The 25,042-nt window shown below is 46.1% G+C and overlaps 8 protein-coding genes across 8 annotated transcripts; 3 read left to right on the top strand and 5 right to left on the bottom strand.

Annotated features, from left to right (window-relative positions):
- Positions 1–2,535: 2,535 nt before the first annotated feature.
- N7446_005618 (uncharacterized protein) lies at positions 2,536–3,114 on the bottom strand (the record flags this gene model as incomplete). Its single annotated transcript, XM_058514366.1, has 2 exons — positions 2,536–3,054; positions 3,106–3,114. The coding sequence occupies 2 exons, from the start codon at positions 3,112–3,114 to the stop codon at positions 2,536–2,538; spliced, it is 528 nt and encodes a 175-aa protein (XP_058371544.1).
- Positions 3,115–6,827: 3,713 nt separating this feature from the next.
- N7446_005617 (FPP/GGPP synthase family protein) lies at positions 6,828–7,949 on the bottom strand (the record flags this gene model as incomplete). Its single annotated transcript, XM_058514365.1, has 2 exons — positions 6,828–7,775; positions 7,833–7,949. 2 exons carry the CDS (start codon positions 7,947–7,949, stop codon positions 6,828–6,830), a joined length of 1,065 nt encoding a protein of 354 aa, XP_058371543.1.
- Positions 7,950–8,893: 944 nt separating this feature from the next.
- N7446_005616 (tyrosine-protein phosphatase) lies at positions 8,894–9,837 on the top strand (the record flags this gene model as incomplete). The annotated part of the gene is made up of 3 exons (XM_058514364.1): positions 8,894–9,259; positions 9,316–9,623; positions 9,693–9,837. 3 exons carry the CDS (start codon positions 8,894–8,896, stop codon positions 9,835–9,837), a joined length of 819 nt encoding a protein of 272 aa, XP_058371542.1.
- A 1,382-nt stretch (positions 9,838–11,219) lies between these two features.
- On the bottom strand, positions 11,220–13,171 carry N7446_005615 (cytochrome P450; the record flags this gene model as incomplete). Its single annotated transcript, XM_058514363.1, has 7 exons — positions 11,220–11,407; positions 11,459–11,560; positions 11,614–11,897; positions 11,950–12,071; positions 12,130–12,464; positions 12,523–12,705; positions 12,763–13,171. The coding sequence occupies 7 exons, from the start codon at positions 13,169–13,171 to the stop codon at positions 11,220–11,222; spliced, it is 1,623 nt and encodes a 540-aa protein (XP_058371541.1).
- A 598-nt stretch (positions 13,172–13,769) lies between these two features.
- Positions 13,770–15,373, top strand: N7446_005614 (uncharacterized protein; the record flags this gene model as incomplete). Its single annotated transcript, XM_058514362.1, has 4 exons — positions 13,770–13,826; positions 13,876–14,179; positions 14,233–14,972; positions 15,020–15,373. The coding sequence occupies 4 exons, from the start codon at positions 13,770–13,772 to the stop codon at positions 15,371–15,373; spliced, it is 1,455 nt and encodes a 484-aa protein (XP_058371540.1).
- A 2,879-nt stretch (positions 15,374–18,252) lies between these two features.
- On the bottom strand, positions 18,253–19,386 carry N7446_005613 (uncharacterized protein; the record flags this gene model as incomplete). The annotated part of the gene is made up of 1 exon (XM_058514361.1): positions 18,253–19,386. One exon carries the CDS (start codon positions 19,384–19,386, stop codon positions 18,253–18,255), a length of 1,134 nt encoding a protein of 377 aa, XP_058371539.1.
- A 1,220-nt stretch (positions 19,387–20,606) lies between these two features.
- N7446_005612 (uncharacterized protein) lies at positions 20,607–21,085 on the top strand (the record flags this gene model as incomplete). Its single annotated transcript, XM_058514360.1, has 2 exons — positions 20,607–20,663; positions 20,714–21,085. 2 exons carry the CDS (start codon positions 20,607–20,609, stop codon positions 21,083–21,085), a joined length of 429 nt encoding a protein of 142 aa, XP_058371538.1.
- A 1,037-nt stretch (positions 21,086–22,122) lies between these two features.
- N7446_005611 (uncharacterized protein) lies at positions 22,123–24,053 on the bottom strand (the record flags this gene model as incomplete). The annotated part of the gene is made up of 3 exons (XM_058514359.1): positions 22,123–23,701; positions 23,750–23,900; positions 23,966–24,053. The coding sequence occupies 3 exons, from the start codon at positions 24,051–24,053 to the stop codon at positions 22,123–22,125; spliced, it is 1,818 nt and encodes a 605-aa protein (XP_058371537.1).
- Between the last annotated feature and the right edge of the window lie 989 nt (positions 24,054–25,042).

The raw sequence follows: 25,042 nt of genomic DNA, 5'->3' as shown, positions 1-25,042 counted from the left end.
TCAAAGTAAATGCGACAAGTTTGCCGTGATCGCTACATATAGATAACTTTTTTATAAGGAAGCTTCTCTATCACATGTTAATCTACCAGATGACGAGCTAGCAACTATTCAACGGGTTGTCTCTTTTCTATACCTCTAAGACTACGAAGACACAGATAGGTCGCACTTTCAAAATCGGAAGTGCCCTTTTGGTAATAATATAGAACCTCATGCAGCTATATAGAACAACCTCGGAGTGTTCATAGCGGCCGACAAGTTTGACATATCGTGTCTGAAAACCCTCGCGAGATCTCGAATTATGGATTGGATCGACAAAAACGCAAAAGGATTTCCATTGATTGTGCGAGAAATCTGGATCACCATTCCGCCTCTTAAGACAGAGCTTCGAGACGCCATAATTAAGTCAATTTCATGTAACGCGCAGGAGTTCCTCGCCTACTATGAAAGTATGGTGATTATGACGGGTATACCAGATGTTACGATTTCAGTGCTTAAAAGAATTGTGGAGGAAAATTCTTCACTCAAACTCAAACTTCAACAGCAAAAAAAACTGTGCGATATCCAGATGACTGGATGCGGGGTCAGATTTGACATATACGTGTACTGTATATATATTTCCACTTGCAAGACTTGTAAGACATGATCACGTCGCCTCAAATATATGTCAATTCTCGATCATCAAAAGTCCACCGGCTCTATATTGGCTCAATGTCCCTGTTTCAGTGCCCCGGACTTCATGACGGAAATCTCGCCAATTACCCATAATTGAATCGTCCATTCATGTGCCGGTATTCTTGTTTGCATAGTAAGGTTTATCGATGCCTCTCGGGGTGCGTTCAGCCCTATTTTTCGTGCACCGCTTCTGAGCTCTAGGCCTTTGGTTGGATGAACAAAGCTTCCGCCTTAATCGCATCGAGCCACTCATTGGACGATGTTCCTGGAATCTGAACAGATCCTTTGAGGAAGATTTTCCGACCCTCGACCTTTTCCGGCCATGCCCTTAACACTATAGGTACAGTGGGTGGGACAGGAAGCAAGAACGATGTGTTGAGATATGCTGTGAATGCTGGTTTACAACAATCGGCGAGAATCCGGTCCATCAAGAACGCCACGTATCCACCGAAAAGTTTACCATCATAATAGCACATGCGTTGTGAGGGGCTTAGGAGCAGTGCAGATTCTACCTCCCATCCTAATTGGTGAGGTTTGAAGACAGGCCGATAACCTTGGAATAAAGAGAGCATCATCTCCTTAGATGCCTTATTTAAGGATGGATTTTAGGGAGGCTTTACAAATCAGAAAGTTGTGTAGCACATTCATAGTGATATAACTCACCACGGACGACCTAGGCAGTTCAGCGCTGATATCACAAGATGCACCGGTTCGATATGTCTCTGCCAAGCAGTGATAGCCACGAAAGGAGCGGAGGAAAAGTGATGTTACAAAGCGAGCATTCATTTTTGAAAGTGGAAGCTGATGACAACAAGATAGGACAGAGATGACTAGAGGAGTTTAGTGCCAATGTGGATACACCTTGTTCCTATCAGATATATATATTAGCAGGAAACTTTTCCCATGTCGTGAAAACAACCGGAACGTTAATAGCATAATTGACCTAGAACCCTGTTTTACTTTTCGCAAATTCGACACAATCCAATTAACTGATTAGTGCCAAAGAAACGAGACGCGCACCAAATGCGAATTGGACACACTACGTTGCGGTCACCAACCGACTGTTAGCGATTAATCCATTCCATCTATAGCAAAAGCATTCGCTTCTTAAGTGCCGTAGTGTAACCCTCTGAATTCATAGACAACATTGAGCTTTCATTCCAAGTCATTTGAATTGTTATTTTTTCTAGAATATGCCATTCAACTAGACATTACGGAAAGCTGGTACCATCACATTTCTCAGTGATGAATAGAGACCAATGATGAATTTCGAACAATAAACGCGCACCATGGTCGAAGAGATTAAAGAAAGGAATGCTTTCTGTGTGCATCGCGGACCCAGCCAATCAGCACACTACAAAGTAAATAAGTTCAAGATGATCAATACAGTTCATAGCCAGCTTCCTATTCCTTGGGCTCAGCTTGTGTGAATATAGCCTTCCGGAGCGACTAGAGAGTCAATAGTTGAATTCACGCGCTGCTTGTGCCGAGCCCACCCGATCCATGACCCTCAAGAAGTACAAATCTCCCTTCCCCCATTAGCTACCGAAAGTCATGAAAAAAGGCGGGAAATTCAGTCTTGTCTTTGTCCAATGAATAGAATTGTTCCTGTCTAGGTGGGCCGTCCGTGACCGTGCAGTCTGTTTTAGATTTCGGCCGACATACGAAGGTCGAATAACTTGCATGCTCCCGCGTGATGTCGTGCGTCATACAATAGGAGTAATGAGGCACCGACCTTGCCAAACCTTCAGAGCTAAGGTCGCTTTGTACCACCACTTAGTACCGGCCCCGGGGAGGAGACAGGCAGAGTCTTTGTTACAGTATCTAGATTGGGAACATGCAATTGATCTCGTGTACTTCCAATTACAAACCATCTTCGGACGTCTCGCCCTCTGTTGCACTCCGAGCTCTATAGAGATTCTCCTCAATACATGGTGGTTGACGACGACAACCCCACATGGCAAAGGTTTGGCCTAAGACCCATCGCGGTAAACTACGCATCGGGAGAGATGGAGTGGAAGCTGCATCTCTTTCGCGGGGAACTAAAGTCAGAGGGCTATCTTGGGTATCATTGCATTGCCACATATTCGTCAAAATCGGGTTGTCGAGCATCCCGAACTGCTCGGACTGGTCCACGAAGGGCACTTGAGCCACATCGGAATCAGGCATGAATGTGGTCACGAATGCGTTATGAGACTCACTCAAACCCGACTCAATCATTTTGGCCACGGAAGAAGAGGCGCCAAGCAAGTCCTTCAATGTCTTCTCATGTTCTTGCCGTGATACATAACTTCTGCTGTCCAGGGTCGCCTCATCAAAGCGCTTCTCTAGATCTTGTGTCTTTTGCTTTGACTCATTGACCTCCGACGCGAGCTTCCAGACCTTCGTTTGTAGTTGCGCTTATGGTCGAAATGATTCCATGCGAAATCTCACGTTCGACATATAGTATGAAAGAGACGGCTAAAAAGTCTTCGGGATGCGGTGACTGTCGTCACTCATAGAAAGGGAAACTGGAAGAGAACAGGGAGCAGGGAACCGGGAACAGGGGACAGGGGAGGAGGAGAGTTTTAAGGGGAGTCGAATTCCAGTTTTGCTATTTTGGTGGAATTGTAGTCTCTTATAGACCATGGTTGCCTATAAGGCGGCGGAGCCCTCCTTCTACCAAGCGCAGACGATCTCGACCAGATCCTACAATCGAGGCCATTGCATCCAAGGAAGCCAGACCATTCCAGTTTCATAGGCAACAACCACGGGCTATAGTTCACTAGTAAGGATTCCCGCTACGCTCGCTGATGACCCTTACGATGCATGCCCACACTAGTCATTAGCCCATTCTAAGCCGTTTCTCTATTAGGGAAGTGATAGTATAATCATGATATAGTGTCGTAGTCGCCTGTCTAGCATTAGCCGTAAGATATAGCACCGACCGAGGTTAGGGGTGTGTGCGGTATTTTCGCTATTGGCCTATATCACCGGGCTATGCTTTCGAATATTTATCGGTTAGTGTAGAGGGAACCGGAGAGACCGACGATAACGACAACTAGGTCGAATTCGTGGCTAGGCAACTAAGAGCTATCCGTGATGCCGGGGGTGTGCAATGTAACTTCGGATAGAGCGGACGAAGCGGGGCATGCGACGTGGAGGGTACACCGGCACTTTACAGATATAAAAAAGGCCGGCGGTATCGGAGACGAATAAGGCTCACTAGCAGAGGAAAACCTAGATAGCTCCGTAGCATAGTACACAGTCACTCTTTTAGGGAAGGAGTAGGAGTATCGAACTAAAGCCACACGATGCCGCTGCGGGCTGGATCATTCCAGTGGTTCTGCTCCTATGCAATTACCATTCCAGCCCGAGGAGCGAGAACAAGCTAGGGCTCGGATCGAGCGGCATCTCCAATAAAATAAAAAGGGCAGTACGTCGGGTTACAATAAGGCGCAGTGGTCGGTGGCGGGCGAGAGGGAAAGAAAGGGGGCGGCGATGAGTGCAAGATAGAGGAGTTCCAGGGAGGGGAAGAAGGAGAAGAGAGGCTGAAAGGGCGAGGTCTGGTCTTTTATGTCGAGGCGACGTCGGGAGAGGTTACAAAGCAGCGTATTAGGGCGCTAAACGTAAACAGGCAAAACGAACCGATACAGTAATTCACAGGTCCCCATATTACATACAGCTTTTTCCTCAGTCATACCTTCCAGAAACCAAAATCATCCACACCCCACCGGGGTGTGGATGCGTATACGAATATCGACAATCTACTAGAATGTCTGTGCCGTCTTGCCTCACCGCTACTTTTATTCATACTGACTCCTCTCAGCTATTCAACGAAAATAATCGGAAATCTATATATTATCGTTGATCACCAGTGATTGAGCTTCATGACGAGCGTCTACAGGTCGCTCAAAAACGCAGAGGAACTCGTCTAATGGACTAACAGAGCAAATCACAGAAGCTGAGAGAAGGATAAAGGAATAGTTGACGTTATATCTCGATCCTGAAAAATAAAAGAGGGAGGAGAGGGAGGAGAGTAGTTATCAAGTGGGGCATCGACACCTCAGATCCCAGGCATACACGCACCCTAGTTAACAGTTAGACCACCATCACTACTACAGAGGGCACACAATGTTGAGCTCATTGACTGCTTCAAGTGAATAATTTATTAATCTGAACCCCAAAATACAGCAGTGGGGTAGGGGGTCATATAATTCCGACAGTTTGGTATTTCCGTGACTTTATACATGAGAACCCGTCATGATGGATACAGACTTCCGAGATCAACAGAAATATCAGCTTCCAGTGGCGTTTCTTGGCACAGAAACAGTGAACTGAGTAGAGCGAATGAAGCTTGTTGTTTCGGCTCATATTACGTCTTTCTTTCTCATCCGCAGACTTGGGCAGGGAATAATTACTCGACGGAACTTCAATGCTGTATATTACATTCAACATTATGTGGTACACCAATAAAATTGATAATAAGTAGAATCAGATAGAACCCCGCTAAGGCACTAGTCAAGTACTGGGGTGGAGATGCATGACGATCGGCAGAGTCAGGCCTGACTAATGCTGTCTATCCACGCAGTACCGATGATCTCCAGATCGAAATTATTGGCGCCTGATAGTCGACATACGTATTCGTGCCTTCTATGCCCCACACTTCCCTCTCGGTGTCACATAGTAACACCCCAATAAGGGCATAGATATGACCTCGGTCTGTTCATCATCACTTCAATAGTCTGAAGTGGCGTTATTTTTATGGAGCTGAAAATCTCCTTAAGATCAACATCGTAAAGTATGTCAGTAGGTACCCGGGTATATTTCATCTCAGGTTGGGGAAGGATAGAACCCAGAAAGCTCTCTTGGACTTGAATCATCTTTTCTCATCTTGTCAATTCTTGGACTTACTTGGATATCTTTCCACCACGGGCCAAGATAAATTCTTTGCTTCAACAAGGAACTCTCGAACTGGATCGAGAATCCCTGTATCTTGCTAGTGTGGCCGCTGTTGCTCGGTAACGTGCACACGTAACCGCGCCTCCCGATCTACTCCCCAGGGGTATATTAAGGAGTAGGAGCGAAGAATATGTAAGTACACTCATACATGTACTTTGTTTAGTTCTTCGTGATCGATCTTGAATTAAATTTGTTACTTAGTGTTCATCACAGTACACCCGTTCGATTATTAGTTTTATTATCACTAGACAACACCTATAATCGAGTCTATCCCATTTTCTGAACCTGGATTACACGATGAGATCAGAAATCTTTATGACCATGCGATTGAGAAGCTCTGTAATGATGATATTTTGCCATGATCAATTTTTGAATCCTGAAGATGAAAACATTGCACCTGATGATGGAACGGATGGGCTAGATATATATATTTGCCCCAACTGCACAGTTGAAGATCAGGACATCGACGATAATGGGCCTGCCCCTGAGCTTCCGTCTAATTCCGACATATTAGGTTATCTACAGTATATCCTACTATGGGTTGGCAACAAAGAAACGAGCACTCAAGCCCATGTACAACAGGTTGAGGGCTTAATCAGCGATTTTAGCTGGATCTCGAGTATAGTGGACCGCATTAGTACTAGTGTGCTCGGAGATATTCAGCTATCATGTATGCCTGATTTGTGCTTGTGTTTGTGGAGCTTACTAAGCTCAACCCCCTATTTATTCTGCACTTTCTATAGTATATAAAAATCACACTCTCAAGTACTTTGCCGTACTAGTCCGTACTGTCCCGCACAGAAGTCGACACAGGATCCAGATGGACGAGAAGCGTCAGGTGACCCTAGATGAGATGATGGGATGGAAGCAAAACTAGTCCTAAATAGGCAATATGGTATACGTCATCCTCCCGCCCATTGTACCATTCGCCTATTGTACATATCTTTTCTTGGATAGTCCAGTGTACTATAAGGGGGAGTTGACTGTATATTGTTTGTTGATGTGAGATGTGGAATTGTGTGGGGGATATGGTGAATAGCCGGGCGGCGAATATGAACATCTCAATATGCAGAGATTTTCTTTCCTAGTCACCCATGCTAAACGATAAGATGATCAGCATACGACTACTTTGACAAAGAAGAAATAGTTTATATATAATGGTAGAAATACTTGCACTTGCATTAACAACAATGATAAGTAACCGCCGATTCCAACTAATTAACTGCAACGCCGACGTGCCTCAGAGCATCTCCATCAAGTTTGGCCAAAAAGACATTGAAGACGTCTTTTTTCAGTCCCTCTGACTCGTCAATACTCTCGATCATACTAATTGTAGAAGCAATCTTCTCGTTCTCCCATTGCTCGAACACATTTTTCAAGTTGAGTTCATCAAAAATAGCGAGCACTTTGGCAACTTCCTGGTCATCTTGGCTTCCATAAAACTTCTCCAGGGTCAATCTCTGATCTTTATTACACCGATCAAGGGCCTCTAGGATGGGCCAAGTCAATTTGTTCTCCTGAATATCGGTACCAGCTTTGCCCGTTTGCTTAGGATCCCCATAGACATCCAAGTAGTCATTGCGTACCTGGTAGTACTGACCGAGGGACAAGGCCACCTTGTACACCTCTTTGAGATTCATTGGCGTGGCAAGCTGAAGATAAACAAGGGGCAGCGACATCGGGGTGTACGAAGTGTAGTATGCGGTCTTTCGCTCGATGATGAACTCGTATTTCTCTTTGGTGAACTGGCTGAGCCCTCCGTAGTGAGGGGAAGCTGTGAGGAGGTCATAAGACTGACCAATCTCAATTTGAAGGGCCGTCTCTCGAAAGACTTCGACAAGATCGTGATACGCCGGGTGATCTTTGAAATGAGTTTTCAGGACGATGAATACCGTCGAAGCGAGGAGGCAGCCGTCATTGATAGACATGAGCCCGATTTCATCGCGGCGATACCAGCAGGGTTGTCCACGGCGAGTCTCCGAGCCGTCCATAATATCATCCCAGATAAGGTAAGCCGCGTTCTGTATCTCGACTAGCCATCCCAGAACCATCAGATCTTGTGTTTGCTCGGTGGTCAACGCATCGACCTTGAGGGCCTGTGCGGTATCAAGAACTGTCCAACAACGATGAAGTTTTCCACCCTGTGTGTTGAGCAGAAGGCACTAGTAGAGATAATTGAGTTAGTTTTGAGCGCGCAACAATGTTTTCCTAGGCTGTACCTTTTTATACATCTCGACAGCCTCGGCAGGGAGCCCGATACTGAGGAAGTAATCCACAAGGGTTTGAGTGAGGGACGCCAAAGTGGCATCGAAGTCGGGGCGAGCAATTTTTGTCATTGTGACTGTATTTGGTTCAGAGATCCAGAGAATAGAATTAAGTAATTATGAATTGAAAGTGCAGCAAGGTGAAGGACACTCTATTCCAACTCATCACTCTTATATGTCATAGATTATGGATTACACAAAAAACATTGGATGATCACTACTTTTTTTAGTTTTTAAGAGCTCAACTCTTCAGCTCGCACCGTTCTCTTATGGAGCCAAACTCAGCTCGTTGGCTTTTTGGAGTGGGGGCGTGTGGGTAGCGATGGAGGGCTATAAAGTTTTACTCTCTAAGAAGGGATCTACGATATCCGGCACTTCAGAAAATGCTATAATGAGATGCGTAGAGAGAGAAGAGAGCTAAGAGCTAGAAAGCTGAGAACAATTGATGAGCTAAAGGAAGGGTCACATGATCAACATACTCCCTAGGCTAGACATGCACACATAATCTATCTATTCACTCGGTGGTGCAGGTATAGCCTTGTTCTGTGGAGCGTCAAAGCACCAAGAACGCGGCATTGGTACGATCAATCTTCCACTTATAATACCAGATCCATGAATCCGAAGTACGCGCGGTTACGGTAGTATACGAAATGACCAATTGGAGGCGTGACCATACGTTCGGGATCTACAACTACTTGACTTGATCACCTAGTATGACGAGTAGTTAGCCCCTGATGGGTCTTGTTTAGCGAGTACCAGCTCGGGATGTTTGTCTCTACTGAATCTAGCAATGCCAATGTCTATCATATCTCACTGCTGTCCAGTATTTGGACAAAACGAAAAAGCTCCGCACTATCCACAAAATGCATAGTTCAAAGGGCGGTGAGAAGTTTCAAATATACCAATGGCGTATCGTGACTTCTATTAAATCAGGTATGTTCCTCAAGATACAGGTGCAGGACCCCAACACTTTCAATCATCTACAAACCCGACATTGCCAAGGCTCTTACCGCGTCATGGATTACAACCACGGTCTTTCCAATAACCCCTTTCTTGAAGTTGATGGAGCCTTTAACTTCCGTGGCGTTGGTGGATACAGAAGCACTCTCTCCCCCGATGCAGTCATACGCGAAGGCTTGATCTACCGCACAGGTCACCTAAGTGATGTGACTAGTGCTGGCTGGCACACCGTGAAGAGTTTAGGAGTTTCGACAATTATCGACATGACCAGTCCCGGAGAAGTGGAAATTTTCACCGGGGCCCCGGACAAGACGCTCAGCCCCCTCGGCATTGAGACGCTACACTTACCTTTGAAACAGGGTGTGTTCTCTATGGCAAGACAAGTGAGGAAGTATCAGGTATATCGAAGCACCGGACCTGAGGTACGTACTTCGCATACGTTGGTGGCTGAAAGGACCAAGAGCTGAACCTATGATAGGTTATCGCAGAAGGATACCTGAACCTGCTGGAAGTAGGATCGGCCATTATCCGACGGGTCCTGGAGCATTTTCGAGACAACGCCGGTGGTTGCCTTATCCACTGCGCGATGGGGAAAGACCGGACAGGTGTTATCGTAGGCTTATTGCTTTCACTCGCAGGGGTTCCACATGATACCATCGCAGATGAATTCAGTCTAAGTGAAGCCCACCTCGAACACTTGCAACCGAGAATCGCCGATATTGTGGAGTCGATCGACCCAAACGAGGAAGACCCCTTGGGGATAGCGAAGATGGCGACGGAGTGTCGGTAAGTTGATGTCATCAGCTTAAACGCTAAGACGTCGGCAGCGAGGAAACAAAGCTAACGCCTCTTCAGGAGGGACGTTATGGCTTTGACCCTCCAATGTGTTGACGAAAGATACGGCGGTATTGGCCAATATGCACAGGATCACTGCGGTTTTTTAGCTGAGGAGATCGCCCGTATCAGGCAAAACATGCTCTGCCCAAAAATTATGCGCTAGAAAGGCTTCCGCTGATGGATATTCGGACTATAGAGAATAGAGTGTACAGATATACCGCATTCAAGTTAAATTACCGTATTTCTGGACTAACACGTTGGAATATGTAGAATAAATTATCCGAAACGCGGGCGAAATGTGGGTCAATCGGTAGTGAAGTCAATTTGGTGTCTCGGATACACTCCGTACGTGTGACGAATAATATACTATTACCGAGAATATTTTATCGCATTTTTGGAAATATGGCTGGCGGATAAGTGGACGTAGGTTTAAATACCCGTTTCTAGATATACACGCTATTATATCGTCTATGAGTGCGTTGAATTTCAGTTGATTCTTATGGTTGAACTGTTGGTTGGGGATGAGGCAGTGGTCGCATCAAAGTCCTTCACACTGTGGGCATACATGCCTAAGAACTAGGTTGTCACAGGGGCATCAATGAATATTCTGGAGACTTGTTAGCTCATATACCGTAAAACTGCTGCTTTGGTACTGTAACAGCCCGAAAAGTAGCAATACTCGCACTATCGACCATGTGGATGGAAGGTGGAGCTGTCAGCTAAACTTATACGAGGGGCCCACAAAAGCGGAGTCACTAAGATTGGCGTGATGAAGATCGGTGGGTCGATAGCTCCGATGCAGAATCTGTCGAGGTACATACTTCCTGTGGATATCAATATGTTTATTGTATTTCGCCAGCCAGTAAAACCCCATGACTGGTAAAAAATAGGGGCAATGAAAGTGACTTTTTCATACAGTGGTGTAACAAAAGTATTTGACCTCCTGTACTTCGGGGTCCCCTTTTTGCCTGACCGCCTTTAATACCGCCTACTTTGTTAGTACGTACTCTAACTCGCGTTTTAACGCGCTATAACATGTACGCTATATTTCAACGCGTTAAGGATGGCCTAGATATTGAGATATTTAAGAGTATCTGTTGGAAATTATGCCTGACAGGATAGCTAATGTTATTAAGTATAAGGATTTGCATACTAGCTATCAAATTGAATTAAATTTACGAGGTTTCTGCCTCGCAGTATTAGGAAAGTGGGTCCTAGGCCTAAGTATTCGAGGTCAAATACTTTTGTTACACCACTGTACCTTCTTATCGGTCGGTACACTGCATTATTCAACAGAATCTGAGGTGATGCGTTTGAGTCACGGATAAGGTACATATGTAACAGAGTTAAATGAACCATGTGAAGGTGTTGGGATCTGTTGTGGTTTTCTTCCTTATGCCGACTAAGGCTTTCTTGGAATTCATTATCTCACAATTAGATACTGGTGTTGACCATCAATGCCTGGATTCGTGACTGGAAATTGTATAGCAGTTTCATACCATACAAAATATGCTAGATATAGTTTTTTTAGCCTCCAATCCCAGCTTACCCTCTCTTGGTGAAATTCAAGAATAGCGGTGCAGCAGCAAGGGTAAACATGTCCTTCCCGTCTTCCAAAAAAGTCTCGTTGGGTTTATCCGGGGCAAAAGAAATGTCATATCGGAGAAGGAGCTCTGCGGTCACTCGCCGAAGCTCCATGAGCGCAAGCCGTCTACCAACACAGGCCCACGGTCCTATAATTTAATTAGCGTGCTTATAATCAATCATAATCCCCCAAAACTGACCTGTATTGAATGGAATGAACACGGATCTATCCTTGACCAGTTCAGGTTTGGTAGTCCACCGTTCAGCAATGAACTCGTTTGGACGCTCGAATGCCCGTGGGTCTGGTGAAACTGGGTTAGGACCAATAACAATTTGCGTCCCAAAATGAACTGACCTCTGAATATCGTGTACAAGGGAACTTGGACAATGGTGTTTCCGGGAACATATGTCTCGCCAATGGTCATACCCTCGGGTGGAGTGAGTCTCTGAAGGCCAGAAGGAACCACTGGATGCAACCTAAGTGTTTCGTGGATTGCGGCATCGAGGAGATCGATCTTGGAGATCGTATCATCATTCAGCTCCTGAAGAGCATCGATCTCATTCTGAAGCTTCTGAACTAGAGCCTTGTTACTGCCAAGGTGGAACCAAAGATGCGATAGAGTTGTAGAAGTCGTGTCACTGGATATGGTAAGCAAAAGTGAATATTCAAAGAAATTGATGGTTTTCTTACCTTCCCGCCACAACAATAAGATAGCCATCTCCATGGAGGTTGAGCATGTCTTGGTTTGACTGGGGGCCCTTCTTGTATGCATCAAGAATCCAAGAAAAGATATCTCGCTGCTCTGGTTCATTCTGTAAATACCGATTAGCCTAGTTTCTCTGCCGAATTACCACGCGATCGTGCACTTACTGCACTCCTTTCCAGGAATTGAGTTTCAATCCATTTCCAGAACCTCAGGTTGTTTGCGTTGAGGAGCGGAATATTCATCAGAATAGGGAATATCCACGGCATATGTTTGAGATAGCCAATGTTTGTCATATCCGTCCTAATGGTCTTTAGGAAGTAGGCCTCTTTGCCGTCGGCAATCATATTGAATGATTTTCCAAAGGCAAGATTTCCCATCACGTCAAATGCATAGTAGCTGAACCACCGCGTCATATCAATTGGACTGGCAATGTCTCGCTCCACGACTCCCACGAGTTGCTGGGCGTACTTTGTAACGATTGGTTCATAGGCGCGGATTGCTATGGAAGGGTTAATGTTAGTGTATATTCTTTGTTGTACAGTCCAAATAAATATTACCTCTGGTGCTGAAGCCGTGATCCCAAACTCTCCGACGACGCGCATGTTCTTGCTTGTCTCTGGTGAATGATAGGCACACTCGCGGGTCGAGCAACGTATACCAAGGACCTTTCGTGGTCTTTGACTGGGTACCGTAAATAGACTGGACAGCTGCTGGGTCTGCGATTGAGAGCTCGGTAGGACCTGAATTCGAGGAATAGTTAGAAACATCACTGTGCCAAAAAGGATTTGTCACATTACCTGTCCGAACATAGTCTCCATATGTCTCATGATGCCTGTCAATCTCCTTGTAGAGATGAAGTTTGGAAGACATCATTGTCAGATAGAAGTTGGAAAACCGAGCAAAGAAAGGACCAGGGAATTTGCCCAGTCTGTGGAAGAATCCTCGGTAGGCCAGCATGCTGCTGTACACACCGAGGATGTGATAGAGCCAAAGCTTTTGGAACTCATTTGGTGAGAAAGGGATGACAGCTTTTGTTTGGCTGTTCAAAAACCAAATGCTAACACTCCCAGCGGCAAAAACAAAGATATACGAAGTCAACAGGGACAGAGATCTAGTATCCCACTCGCTCAAGCGGTAGAACAGATGGTGAAGAGTAATACCACTACCCAAGGCTAAGAGAGCATGGGAGTTCTGAGTAAGGTCCATGGCAACACACTTTCTTTGCTCTTAAGCTTGAAAAAGCCTTGAAAAAGAGCGGTATGAGAGTATATTACTGACCTTGGGAGGGGCTGCAGATTAGACCAAAAATAACAAAGTAATTGTAAGCAAAAACCGTGACCCTTGCTGAAAGCCGAGAAGGTTGATCAATGATAATCGAGATTTCGTTCGTTTAGGACATTCTCCAATCAACGCAAAAATCAGTGTGGCTGCCCCCATGACCCACACGCACGGGAGTGGATCTTCGACAGCAAATACGAACTATCTCCACCCAAAATCTTGGTTTCCACAGTGTTTTGTGGCTGACTGGCCTTGTGAATCTTGGTCTAGATGCTAAGGTTCAAGCTAGTTCTACAGTATGGACAACAGGCCCGCTTTGGAGCCACCTTCACCGTCATTCCCTGGCCCGTCTTTGACGCAATACTATGACTGAAGCATAACCACGTATTCTTAAAGCCTAACAGTCTCTTCTTCATTTCTCTCGACACAACCATTCTGCTACCGCAGAAACCAAGACTTTGGAGCCCGCCTTCTGACCCCTAACCTTTTTTCCTTTATAGCTGGCATTGCGCTGTAAGCTCTCACTATGACGCACAGTACTACGACCGAGTCGTTTGAGACCAGACTGTTTGTCCAAGGAGCAGTATGTAGCCTCCGACTACGAGCGAGATACGGAGCTGACTATGTCTTAGTATGTCGATGCTCAAACACCTGCCCGGTTCAACTGCCGCAGCACTGTCGACGGTTCGATTGTCACCTCAAATGTGCACGAAGCAGTTCAGCAGGATGTCGACGGCGCCGTCACTGCTGCAAGGGCAGCATTTCCAAGCTGGGCCGCTTTTCCCCACGAGAAGAGGGCGAGTATCTTACACAAATTCGCTGATCTCTTGGAGCGGGATGCCGACAAGATCGCCCATTTGGAAGCAGTGTGCAACGTTAAGCCCGTTAAACTGTTCCGTGGGTATGAGCTACCACAAGCAGTCAGCATCTTTAGATGTAAGAAAACCCCCCGTAAAAAGATTCGAAGGCAGGAATACTGATCCGAGCAGATTATGCTGGATGGTGCGGTAAGATACATGGAGAATCGTTTCCTACTAGCAATGGTTTCCTCAACATCGTTCAGCGGGAGCCATTGGGCGTATGTGCGGCTATCACGGCGTTCAACGCTCCTATTATGGGAATGGCTATGAAGGCTGCACCGTGCCTGGCTACTGGTAATACCCTGATCATGAAGTCTAGCGAAAAGACTCCGCTGTCAACACTTTATCTCGGAATGCTGGCGAACGAAGCAGGGTTACCTCCTGGTGTTTTCAATATCATCTCTGGTGGAGAACTCGCTGGTAGTCTCCTTGCGAAGCACATGGGTATTGATCAAATTTCCTTCACTGGTAGTGTTGGTGTCGGAAAGCGGATTGCTCAAGCTGCATCCCAAAGCAATTTGAAGCGTGTTGCGTTGGAATTGGGAGGGAAAAGTCCGAGCATTATTTTCCCCGATGCAAAACTAGATGTGGCCATCCCCTGGTGCGTGAACGGTGTTCTGGTACTATCTGGCCAGATCTGCTTTGCTAGCTCTCGGGTTTATGTTCACGAGAGCATTAAGAAGCAGGTGGTCGAACAGATGAAAGCGTCGTTTGAAAGCATGGATAAATCATTTGGCGATCCACTTGACGAAGATGTTGATTTCCCACCTCTCGTCGACCAGGGCCACTTTGATAGGGTAAAAGGCTTCATTGATCGCGGCAAAGAGGAGGCAACCCTCGTTACTGGCGGGCAAGCTATGTTTGCTAAGGTATGTATTGTCCGATAAAGAGGCTGATCATGGGCTGACTAGATCAGGGTCATTGGATGCGGCCAACAATTTTTGTGGACCCAACTCCAAATGCTGAAATCAGCCGAGAGGAAGTCTTCGGTCCTGTGGTTGCCATCATTGGGTTTACTGATGAAGAAGAAGTCATTTCCCAAGCCAACAATACGCAATTTGGATTGGCTGGTGCTGTTTTTACCCAAGATATCAATCGCGGAATTCGTATCGCCAGCGCGATTTCCAGTGGGACGGTTGGTATTAACTGCTGCGGTGTGCTCGACACAAGCGTGCCTTTTGGAGGATTTAAACAGAGTGGGTTGGGGCGAGAGCTGGGTCAGGACGCGCTCGCAGAGTACACCCAGACGAAAACTATCACGGTCAAGTGAGTCGATCATTCCAAAAGCTCAATACCCTAAGGCGATTCTGACTTTTTTCTCCCAGCATGACATATTGAGGAACGTTACTTTCATGCATGCATATTCGGCCCAATGAGCGAGCTGATACACGCTATCGATCACTCTAGGTCTACCACTCCGCCTTTGACCCCGGACGATCAGCCTGGGATCCAGGGAAGTGTAGTATTGAATTCTAAATACACACTAAATATGTTGAACGCTAGGCCTCAGATTTTGCAGTGCTCTGACTGTCCATTCACGGACCCCCACTGGTGATAAGCCTTACTTATGTCAGCACCAGGGCTGTCAGAAAGCATTTGCGGACGTGAGCAACCCTGTTCGGCCTCGGTTTTGAATACATTATCTGACATACCGCAGTCCTCCAGTCTAGCCCGTCATCGTAGAACTCATACGCGAGACTGACCACCCTCATCACCCGCACTCGGAAGCTCCATTCCTTAACGACTGTTACACAATGGAAGATCTCACGTTGGACTTGGAGGCGGCCGATGAACGCATGGTTCTAGTTTCAATGCAGGATATCCCCAATTGGTTGTTAAATCTGCAACCCGCTGCTCCGCAGACACTTTACCACCCGCCTTACTTTCCTTGGAACCAGTTGCCTGATGCACATGCCCCAACGATGGGAGATTATCTCAGCTCCCAGTTCAGTGCCCAAACAGGCATCTCAGGTCAAGTGGGTGATATCTACAGTGGAGTGTTTTTCTGAGTTTGAAAAGAGATTGTCCATCGTACGTGTAAACGAAACGTTCCTTCCACTCCTCCTCCTAACCATAGGTTTTCAACCATGTCCGTACTGTTAGCTGCACAAGCCGATGCATCGTGAACACCATGCTATGTTCACCTGAAGTAATAAAGGAATAGTCTCTTAGAATCGCAATATCGCTCTCAAAATCGTCATCTACGTCGGGTTCAGACGAGCAATCCGTATCCTCATCACTTGATCTATTCCCAACGTCTTGCGGAAAACCCAAATGGTCATGGTTTCTGTCTATGTCTTGCACCCGTAGAAGATCCTCCGGGATCCCCTGCCAGTCGAAAAAGCTCATGAGAGAAAGTAAATCAGCGGTAGACTGCCTAATCCGTCGAATATAGTCGAACGAAATTTGTTAAGTCAGTAGGATCGAGTTTTTTCCCCTCCTAGTCTTGATCGACGTGTTTTCCCTCGTGATTAAGAAGTTCAGAGTTCCCCCTCCGCGTAGCATCCGTGGCCTCCCTTAGTTGTGATGTGAGCTGTCGACGATCTTGGTCAGCCTTCTTGAAAATAGTATTGCAATTGGCGTGGACAACGTCAGACTCGTCGTCCTGCGGATGCTTTTCCGGGCCACGCGGGGGAAGTATCTGGCAATGGTTAGCGCAATCTGAATTTATCTGATAATGGCAGCTGCATACCGCTGGCCACTGCTGCGTTCTTTGGTTTGAGGATCGAGGTTGATTGTTGGTACGCGGGGGAAACGCTCGAGTTGGCTGAACAGAAGACGCCCCGGCCCGTGCCTTCGGGGCAGAAGTCGCCGTCCGGGTCCGGGGGACAGTGGGGTCTTTTGGCATGATGTATTCCAGGGACAAGTCAAGAGAGTTTGGGGAAATTGTGCCAGCTGGCCAAAGTGAACGGGAAAGCCGTGGCTTCAAACTCTTTTCGTACGTAGAAAATTGTAGTGGTGCAATCAGAATTTATGGGTTGAAATGAAAAGGCTGTCATTAATACGCTTGCAAATCCGGGATCGTGTAAAATGCTGGCAAAGCCTTTGATTCAGCAATTGAGCAATCGTGGACGGTATTACTAAAGAATGCTGGGTTGCAGATCATAGTGACTGCGCATATCACTTGGGACTGAGCTGTTCGAAGTACTGTAACGGGATTTGATTGATTGGGGCTGAGTAATTCGGATTGAGTAATTCCAAGTGAGTAGTAGTTAATAAACTGAATCGGAATTATCCATCAGCCCCAAAACATAATCAGCAGCTAATTCTTGCGCTTACAATTATAAGAAATGCAATATGTAGATTAATATCGCATTGGCACATATCCGCTCCGCCGAGCGCAAAAATTTTCTTCATTTTTAGGATTAAGTGGCCACTGTCATTCAGGAAGCCGAGGAAGAACTTTGAAGCTCTGAACGCAGCCTTTTGATTGAGTCCAAAAGAAGAAGTTTAAAGTGAATTGCCTCATGTAACTGAATCCCTCACATTTAGTCACGATGGGGAAGGCCTTGGAGTATGACATCCTAGTCGGAGTAAATAAGTCACTCATTTCATTCGCGGATCTCTAGGCGGTGAAGCCGGTTAATTGACGCGATTGCCCACCTGTCGAATCTCCACTCCAATTTTTCGAATATTGTTCCCGATGGCAGTTTTATCTATGTAATGCGTCTGTGGACCAAGCTTCGCGGTTCCCACAAGAGTTTGGCGGTTAATGGCAACAGACAAAGGATTAATATGGTGATGAGATCTATGGGTCGCGCTGGTATGCGAACCTTGATGGCTGGCCTAGAGCTGAACTTTGTGATGATTTCTGCTGGTTGTATCTGGAAATGGACGACTCTGGAACCAAGGCTGCCAGATGTCTTGAGATCCGTTCACCTCGGTGCTGCACGATCATTAGATATACAATTTTTCCACTTATTTATGTTACCATATGTACTGATCGCATCCGCTATATTGTACAGTAGCAGTCCCAGAGATATAACGACGACTTGCAGGTGAAAGTAACCGGTAAACGCGACCCAGCATCAAGCATACGGAACATTACTTCCAATCCATTTCGCGTTAAATAATGATAATGCTGAGACACAGATGTGCTTTTCTTGAACAGGTAGATAGGGTGAGGAACTCGCAAAAGTACAACACGTTTCAAGGTCCACTGACTAGAACTAGAATAAATTCATCGTTATCCAACTTTTGCGCGGTATTTATTACGTTCTGAATCGCGTGCGCCGTGTCAAGTCCCGCTGGAATACCCTCGGTATCCTCCAATATTCGCTGTCCTTCCAGCGCCTCTTCCCTTGTTGCGAATGCGCACTTGAGTTGACCATCTTGTTTCCAGCGGGAAAGCTCTGGCCCGCTCGCAGGAGAGTTCATTTCCGGTGATAGTGTGTCGATCTGAAGGATTTGGCCATCATCATTCTGTATGACGTTCGTAAAAGCTCCACTGTACACCCCATGGGATCCAAAGCAGAGCGCTGCCGCGCCAAAAGCTTCCACTGCAAGAAGCTTGACGGAGCTATATCTCGAAAAAGGATAGAAAAATCCAACTGCTGTACCATTTCCCGTGATCGGCGCAGCAACCCAAGTTGGAAACTTTCCACAAGACTCTCCCAATTGACTCATTGCTTGGCTCCCAATGATGGACTGAAAAGTGCGAACAATCCATGGATATGGATGTGGCCCAATATCGGATATTGAAACATAGAAGGCGATTTTGAAGCGAACCGTGGAAGATTGTAGGGCTTCGCCCCTGGCCTCACGAAGTGACATGTTGCCTTTGTTGACTATGATCACTGTGGCGCCCATTCTTTTCATTTCTTGGATCTCGGCATGCCCACTAAGGGCATCTTTTGCGCCCATGTAGATGCTGCAGGCCATTCCCAATGTCGCACACAAAGTAGCGCACTCAATCCCATGATACATGGACGTACAAGCGGTGATAATCTCTGTTTTGTTCATCCTACGCGCCAACAGGATCTGGCCAACAATGTTGTATCTGCTCGGACTTGTGTAGCCATTAAGGTCTTCGCGTTTGAGCCAGACATCGCCACCCCCCGCCAACTGCGTCAACGCAGGAGCCCGATGCAAGGGGCTCGGCTCGTTTGGCAAGAAGGTCCAGTATTCATTCCAGAACTCAACTTCATCCAAGGAGTTCTGGAACAAAGTTGTGAGATTTTGTAGAAATTCAATCTGGCTCTCGGGTGCGTAACGACCTCCAAAGCCACCAAATCGACCACTGATAATGATTTTGTCCTCGTATGAAGATTGACACTGGTCCATTTTGATTTTTAAAGGGGATGAAGATCTAATCGGAGAAACCTTTGGTGGCAACCTGGCTATGAAGTAGTATTCTTTTGTCATGCCTTCATGCTACATGGTAAGGTTGAGCGTTACTCTACCTGCAATCGAAAATTCAGAGCACATGTGATTAACCCACCGATATCACTTATTAGAATTCAGCATGCACGTTCATTAACTTAACTCTTCCTCAATGTGTTCTGGACCTTCAATTGATTTCCCAGTTGCGGCTCGCGACACAACTCAAGTTTAGCAATCTAATATCTCCCTCTGTGGTAACGCCGTAGACGGTGTCACCGCCATTGAGAAGGGACAGGTATCCTCCGTTTTGTCTGTTCGGACTCTAAATTTCATATGGATAGAGACTGGGAGGGGGTTTGAACCAATTTGAATATAGAGTGGAACTCAAGCTTCGTTTCAAACACGCTGGAGCCAATATACTTGAGCACCAAATGCATCAACTGACGCTCAAAACTTTATTCACCAGCATAGCTATATGTGCACCCCAGGTGTGATTGCCTTGATCGATGAACTAGAACCATGGAATCCTTTGCTTCGATATCTTGTCTTCATTATCATCTCGAAGTATCAACGTGATTGTCTTTTCCACTTTTAGTTTTGGTAGCGCTAGATATTAGCCACACTTGCTGTCTGATGTCCTGGTTGGAATGCAGATTTGAGAAATCGATGGCAGTGGCTATTGAGAACCAGCAGGGAGCCTGGGGAATGTCTTCGGCGTGCCGTAGATCTAAATGGTTGTGCCCACCACATGTTAAGCTTAGTTGCCAAGATGAAGCCTGGCGGGTGATTAATCCATAACTGTAGCAGACGTGAGTATAGCATGGTGAAGTGCGATTATTGCTGGGTGCTCTGAGTTAAAGGGAGAAAAAAAAGCATGGTATGTCAATACATTCACTTGTTAACTGGACGGATAAACTACTAAGCAGTTATTTGATTCCTGAAACAGAATCGTCATGCAAGCCCATGCACCAAAATTAGGGGCACATTGCGGATGCAGGTTTTTTCTTGGCCAAACAATCAAACTTTCAAGTGAAATTGCGCAAATATGCTGTCCTAGTGATTAACAGAGTCGCGACATATTCTCCATTTGTCTATAAGTATGGATGCGGTCGTCTAGTGTAAAGAACACACTTTCTTCGAAATCAACCAACTCAGTACATCCGTAAGCGACTGTACACTCAATGGCCAGCTATCGACCTCCTACCCCAAGCCCCAGGACTGTGGAGATGGATCACCCGGTATTGCCCTTATGATATAGCTTATTATGGCCTTAGCTGACCGCTTACAGGAAATCCTTCGCACGATTGCGACTCTCAATGCGCGTAGTGTTCGCGCGGAAAAGATCATCGCGAAGTATGAGCGTGAGCTGGCCATAGAGCGACAGTCACACCGTGAGACCAACAAAGAACTTTATGAGACTTCAAAGGTCGCCGAGCTTCTATACAACGTCAATCGTAAGCTTGGGTCTGCCACGGACTACATCCTGAAACAACAAGGAATGTCGCTGGATGACTTGGAACCCAAATCTGTCGAAGCGTTGATCAACTCGCTGGTACAGCAAGGTGAAGACGTAGCGCGGCCAACTTCCGAGGCTAATGGCGAACGTCTTGCTGGAAGTGCTGGTACCTGTCCAGGAGAAATGAACAGTACAACCATGTGACACTAAAGGGTTGTGGAGCCTGAGACAAAGATCACACGTAATCGGAGGAGAGTTGATAGTACAATATGTAACGGGGGAAATCACGATGACGCTTTACTCGCAATTTCCAATTAACCGGGTAAAACTTATGATACTTTCTAAATAAACCAAAAAGAATATACTATAGGCGCTTTTCTAACAACACTCTTGCGTATTTGAACAACTGGATTTCTAATTTGTTTGTTGCGCTATTACTGTACAGTAGAATTCGAAAACAGTTTACCCCCGGATATTCACGCTTTGTTTCTCGGCCCGTACCCGAAACCACGCTAATCCCTTCTAAGATAAGGTGTAAAATACTGGAAGACGCGCGCGTTGCACGCATCGGCCCTGAAACGAAAACCAGGGGGAATAGGAATTGGAAGCGAAAAGCAGCGTTGAAGTGTTTTGCATGAAGCTGAAATGCGACTGAAATCCAAATGAGCCAATGAAAAAAGAGCTCTCGAGATGACTAATACAGGATGGATAGAAAATCAGTTTCACCACTTTAATGGACTCTTTCTCGAACCTTCTTTCGCATCACGCTAACTTATTACTGATACTCTACCCCTTACCCCTGCTTTTGGCTGTATTCCATTACGGCTGTATATAAAACAAAAATATACCTTCCGTATTAGTCTTGTATGGTCTATAGCGTTGTCTAGAGCCATTTCTTTTGTAAACAAGGCAACAGCGGGGAGTTATGCCTAGTCAGTCTCGGTACTTGGCCAGAATTCAAATTCTTTCCCTCTGTCAACACGCATCCCCCACAGGAGTGACCACTATGGACGAGGTGTATAGAAACAGTACTAGTGGGCTGAACACTTTCCTATGTGTTGTGTAACAATGCTGGCCTTCTGATTGGGGACCAATATCCGACAGACTCTGCATGTTCGAAATTGCACTGACGTTTGAACTGGTATGTAGAACTTAAAGGACGATGGTTGACAACTCATACCGCAAAGGCGATGTATGTTGACCTGGATATCTCCGGACTAAAGGAATATTGGCCACTCTCGTCACAGTGTCGGGGTCGGTCTCGCCAAGCTTTGTCTGTCGAGAGTTTCCATCACTTGCATCTCGAGCTTTTCGGCCTCTTCTAACCGACCCTGATTCCTATATGTCGACGCTAGGTTGAGCTTACTCGTTAATGTGTCAGGATGATCCTCGCCGAGCTTCATCTTGCGAGTCTCCATCACCTGTACAGAAAGCATCTCAGCCTCTTTCCACCTCGCTTCCACCCAGTATGCCGTCGCTAACATTTCGGTGCTATTAAGGGTGGCGTCATCTGTAATGCCAAATAACCTTACCCTTTGTTCCCTTGAATTTGATGCCATTTCCTTCATGTCTGCGATCTTTCCGCTTTCCCTCGCATACCAAGCACCTCTGTAGAGTAGCGTAGCCCATTCTTTAAGAGATTCTTGGGATTCTGGCCGTTGTAACAATGCTGATTTGACATGTGGAAATAGCGACTGGTACTTCCCCCAATCCTCATATTCACCAGTCGGAAACTCTTGGCATAGCTTATTGACAAACTGTTCTCTCCAGTGCTCGGTTTGTCCATGAGCTTTTAGCCATACGCGCGTAGTCAGTTGCACTAGTCGATGCATTGTGAATACTGTTCTATCCTCATAGAAGGATATGAATGAGTGATCTCTTAGAGTTGCAATGTCGTCCTCAAAGTCCTGATCCGCGTCAAATTCAGACGCAGTATCCATCTCCTCCTCACTTGATTCATTCACCACTTCCCCTGAATTTGAAGGGTCATTCCTTCTCTGGTGTTGAACGCGGATCATGTTCTCTGGAATTGCATGTCGGTCGAAAAAGCTCATGAGAGAAAGTATGTCTGCCGCGAATGGTCTTATACGTCGAATATGATCAAAAGATATTTGCCATGTAGCCAAAATAGCATTCTTTGCCTCCCAGTCTCGGTAGAGATGACCGCCCTCATAATTAAGAAGCCTTATCGCCACGCCATCACTCTTCCGCAGCTTTTCTAGATACTGCGATATTGAGCAACGGGGTGCTCGATGTCTGATATACGCGGCTGCTTGAACGATCGCAAGCGGCATAAACTCGAGTTCTTCCACCAACTCTAGGATCTCTTGACTCGCCTCGAAAAGGTCAAGCTTTTTTTGGATAAGGTTGAGTGCCTCGGGCCTTGCCATTGGTTCGACCTTAATAAGGTCTTTGTGCTCGACAATTTTAAGCGCGACCTCTTTCGTGCGGGTTGTTATAATGATCGAACCATTCGAACTTCTAGGGAGGTAGTCCAACAGTGGCCGTGTTGAGGCATTAATTCGGCCGTTTGCCGGCCCCTCCCGACCGGTCGCAAGAAATTCGGCGACAAACCAATCATCATCTATATTATCCAGAATAAGAGTCCATTTACCTTTCTTCTCATCGCGGAGCCAGTTTTCAGTCAATTTGAATATATCGGCGCCAGGATCTTGACGCCCAGGGATCTTAGCGTAGTCTGCAATATCCCGGAAGCTTTGCTCGAACCGAGCCGCGTTACTCGCATGGACCCAGAAAACCCAGATCTCCGGCGATTGGTATCGAATCTGGTAGGAGTATTCGATGGCTAGTTGTGATTTCCTTTAGATGTATCAGTAATAAACCACCCGCTGGGCGCTTTGCACTGACCCGACGACGCCGAGACCGACAAGCGCTACCCTGGACCCAGCGATGGAACCTTTCTCGTGGATCTGATCAAGCAGCGTGTCGCGACTAACAAAGTCTGGATCACGACGAAATGGGACTGTCGAGACAGGGCTTGGTGGAGTATCCGGTCGCTCTAGGGTGAGAAGCGGCTATTAGTTTAAGTTGACGTTGACCTGATTAGATCCTTCCTAGACTTACCCGTCGGAAGACGGAATTCTGCAGTAAATGTGCCATAGTTATTCCCTATCTGGGCCCCATAGTTGATGCCAGTATATGTTGTTGCCATAATTAAAGCAACACGATTCCGTAGTTTGCGCAAGAGGAAATCGCAGGTCACTCAGCTGAAGAGGGGCACAATCTTAGTTTCATAATTATCAGGTGACTTTAAAGCGCTGGATCACGCAAACATATAAAAGAAACTCGAGCCTAAAACAGCTACCATATTTTCCTCTTTAGCTACCAGACCTAAGATCTCTACCCTCCATGAAGGTAAATGCCCTCAATATCAAAGCGATGAGTGGCATTGGGGTGCCCCGTATTAATGGTATGAGTATTTCCAGTAAATTACGCAGCCATTCACCATGTGATTCTCTAATGCAATAGCTTTCGATACTTTGAAACAAGATAAATCAAAGATAGGTTAGTATGTTTCAAAATAGTGTTCGAGAACGAATTCATAAGAGTAAAGCGGTGAAACTGATTTCGATCCATCCTGTATCCGCAACACGAGAGATGGCGTAAGTATTCGAATCCTTATAGTAACCACATTCTTATTTTGACAGTGCAAGTATATCGGCGTATGAAGTCTTTCTTGGCCTTTGTGAACGTTGCTCTAGCGTAGGGGTGCTTGCTTGTGGTGATCTCTCGGGTTCGTCTAACGTGTCAGCCCACGTAATCTGAGTGCCTTCCTCGTCTTCGTCAATAGGAGTATTCGCTGTTATGGGCTTTGTAAGCTGTGGGTTATGAGATTCCGACGTGGATTTGGACGGTGTTGTTGGTCCAGCCCTTTGGGACCAGCGGTTAACGCGTTTTCTTTTTCCGGACGTAGAAGAAGGCGTTGGCGGAAGACTATTTGTTGCTGTTGGCAGGAAATGGATGTTATGTCTTTCTAATACTGGGGCTGGAGGTAAAGACCTCCGAAATTTGGGTTAAGGGGTCTGTATAGGAGCACTTATCGGTTGAAATGAATTTAAAGTAGGATTGAAAGAAACACCAGTAGTTTGGCGACCACACTTGATCTCCTTAATCTACAGCTACGACAGCGTATGACACCCG

This window comes from Penicillium canescens (genome assembly GCF_028828765.1).
Source record: "Penicillium canescens strain IBT 15451 chromosome Unknown utg000004l_segment0_segment0, whole genome shotgun sequence".
Lineage (NCBI taxonomy): Eukaryota > Fungi > Ascomycota > Eurotiomycetes > Eurotiales > Aspergillaceae > Penicillium > Penicillium canescens.
The sequence above is the reverse complement of the archived record's forward strand: the minus strand, read 5'-3'. Positions and strand labels throughout refer to the sequence as shown.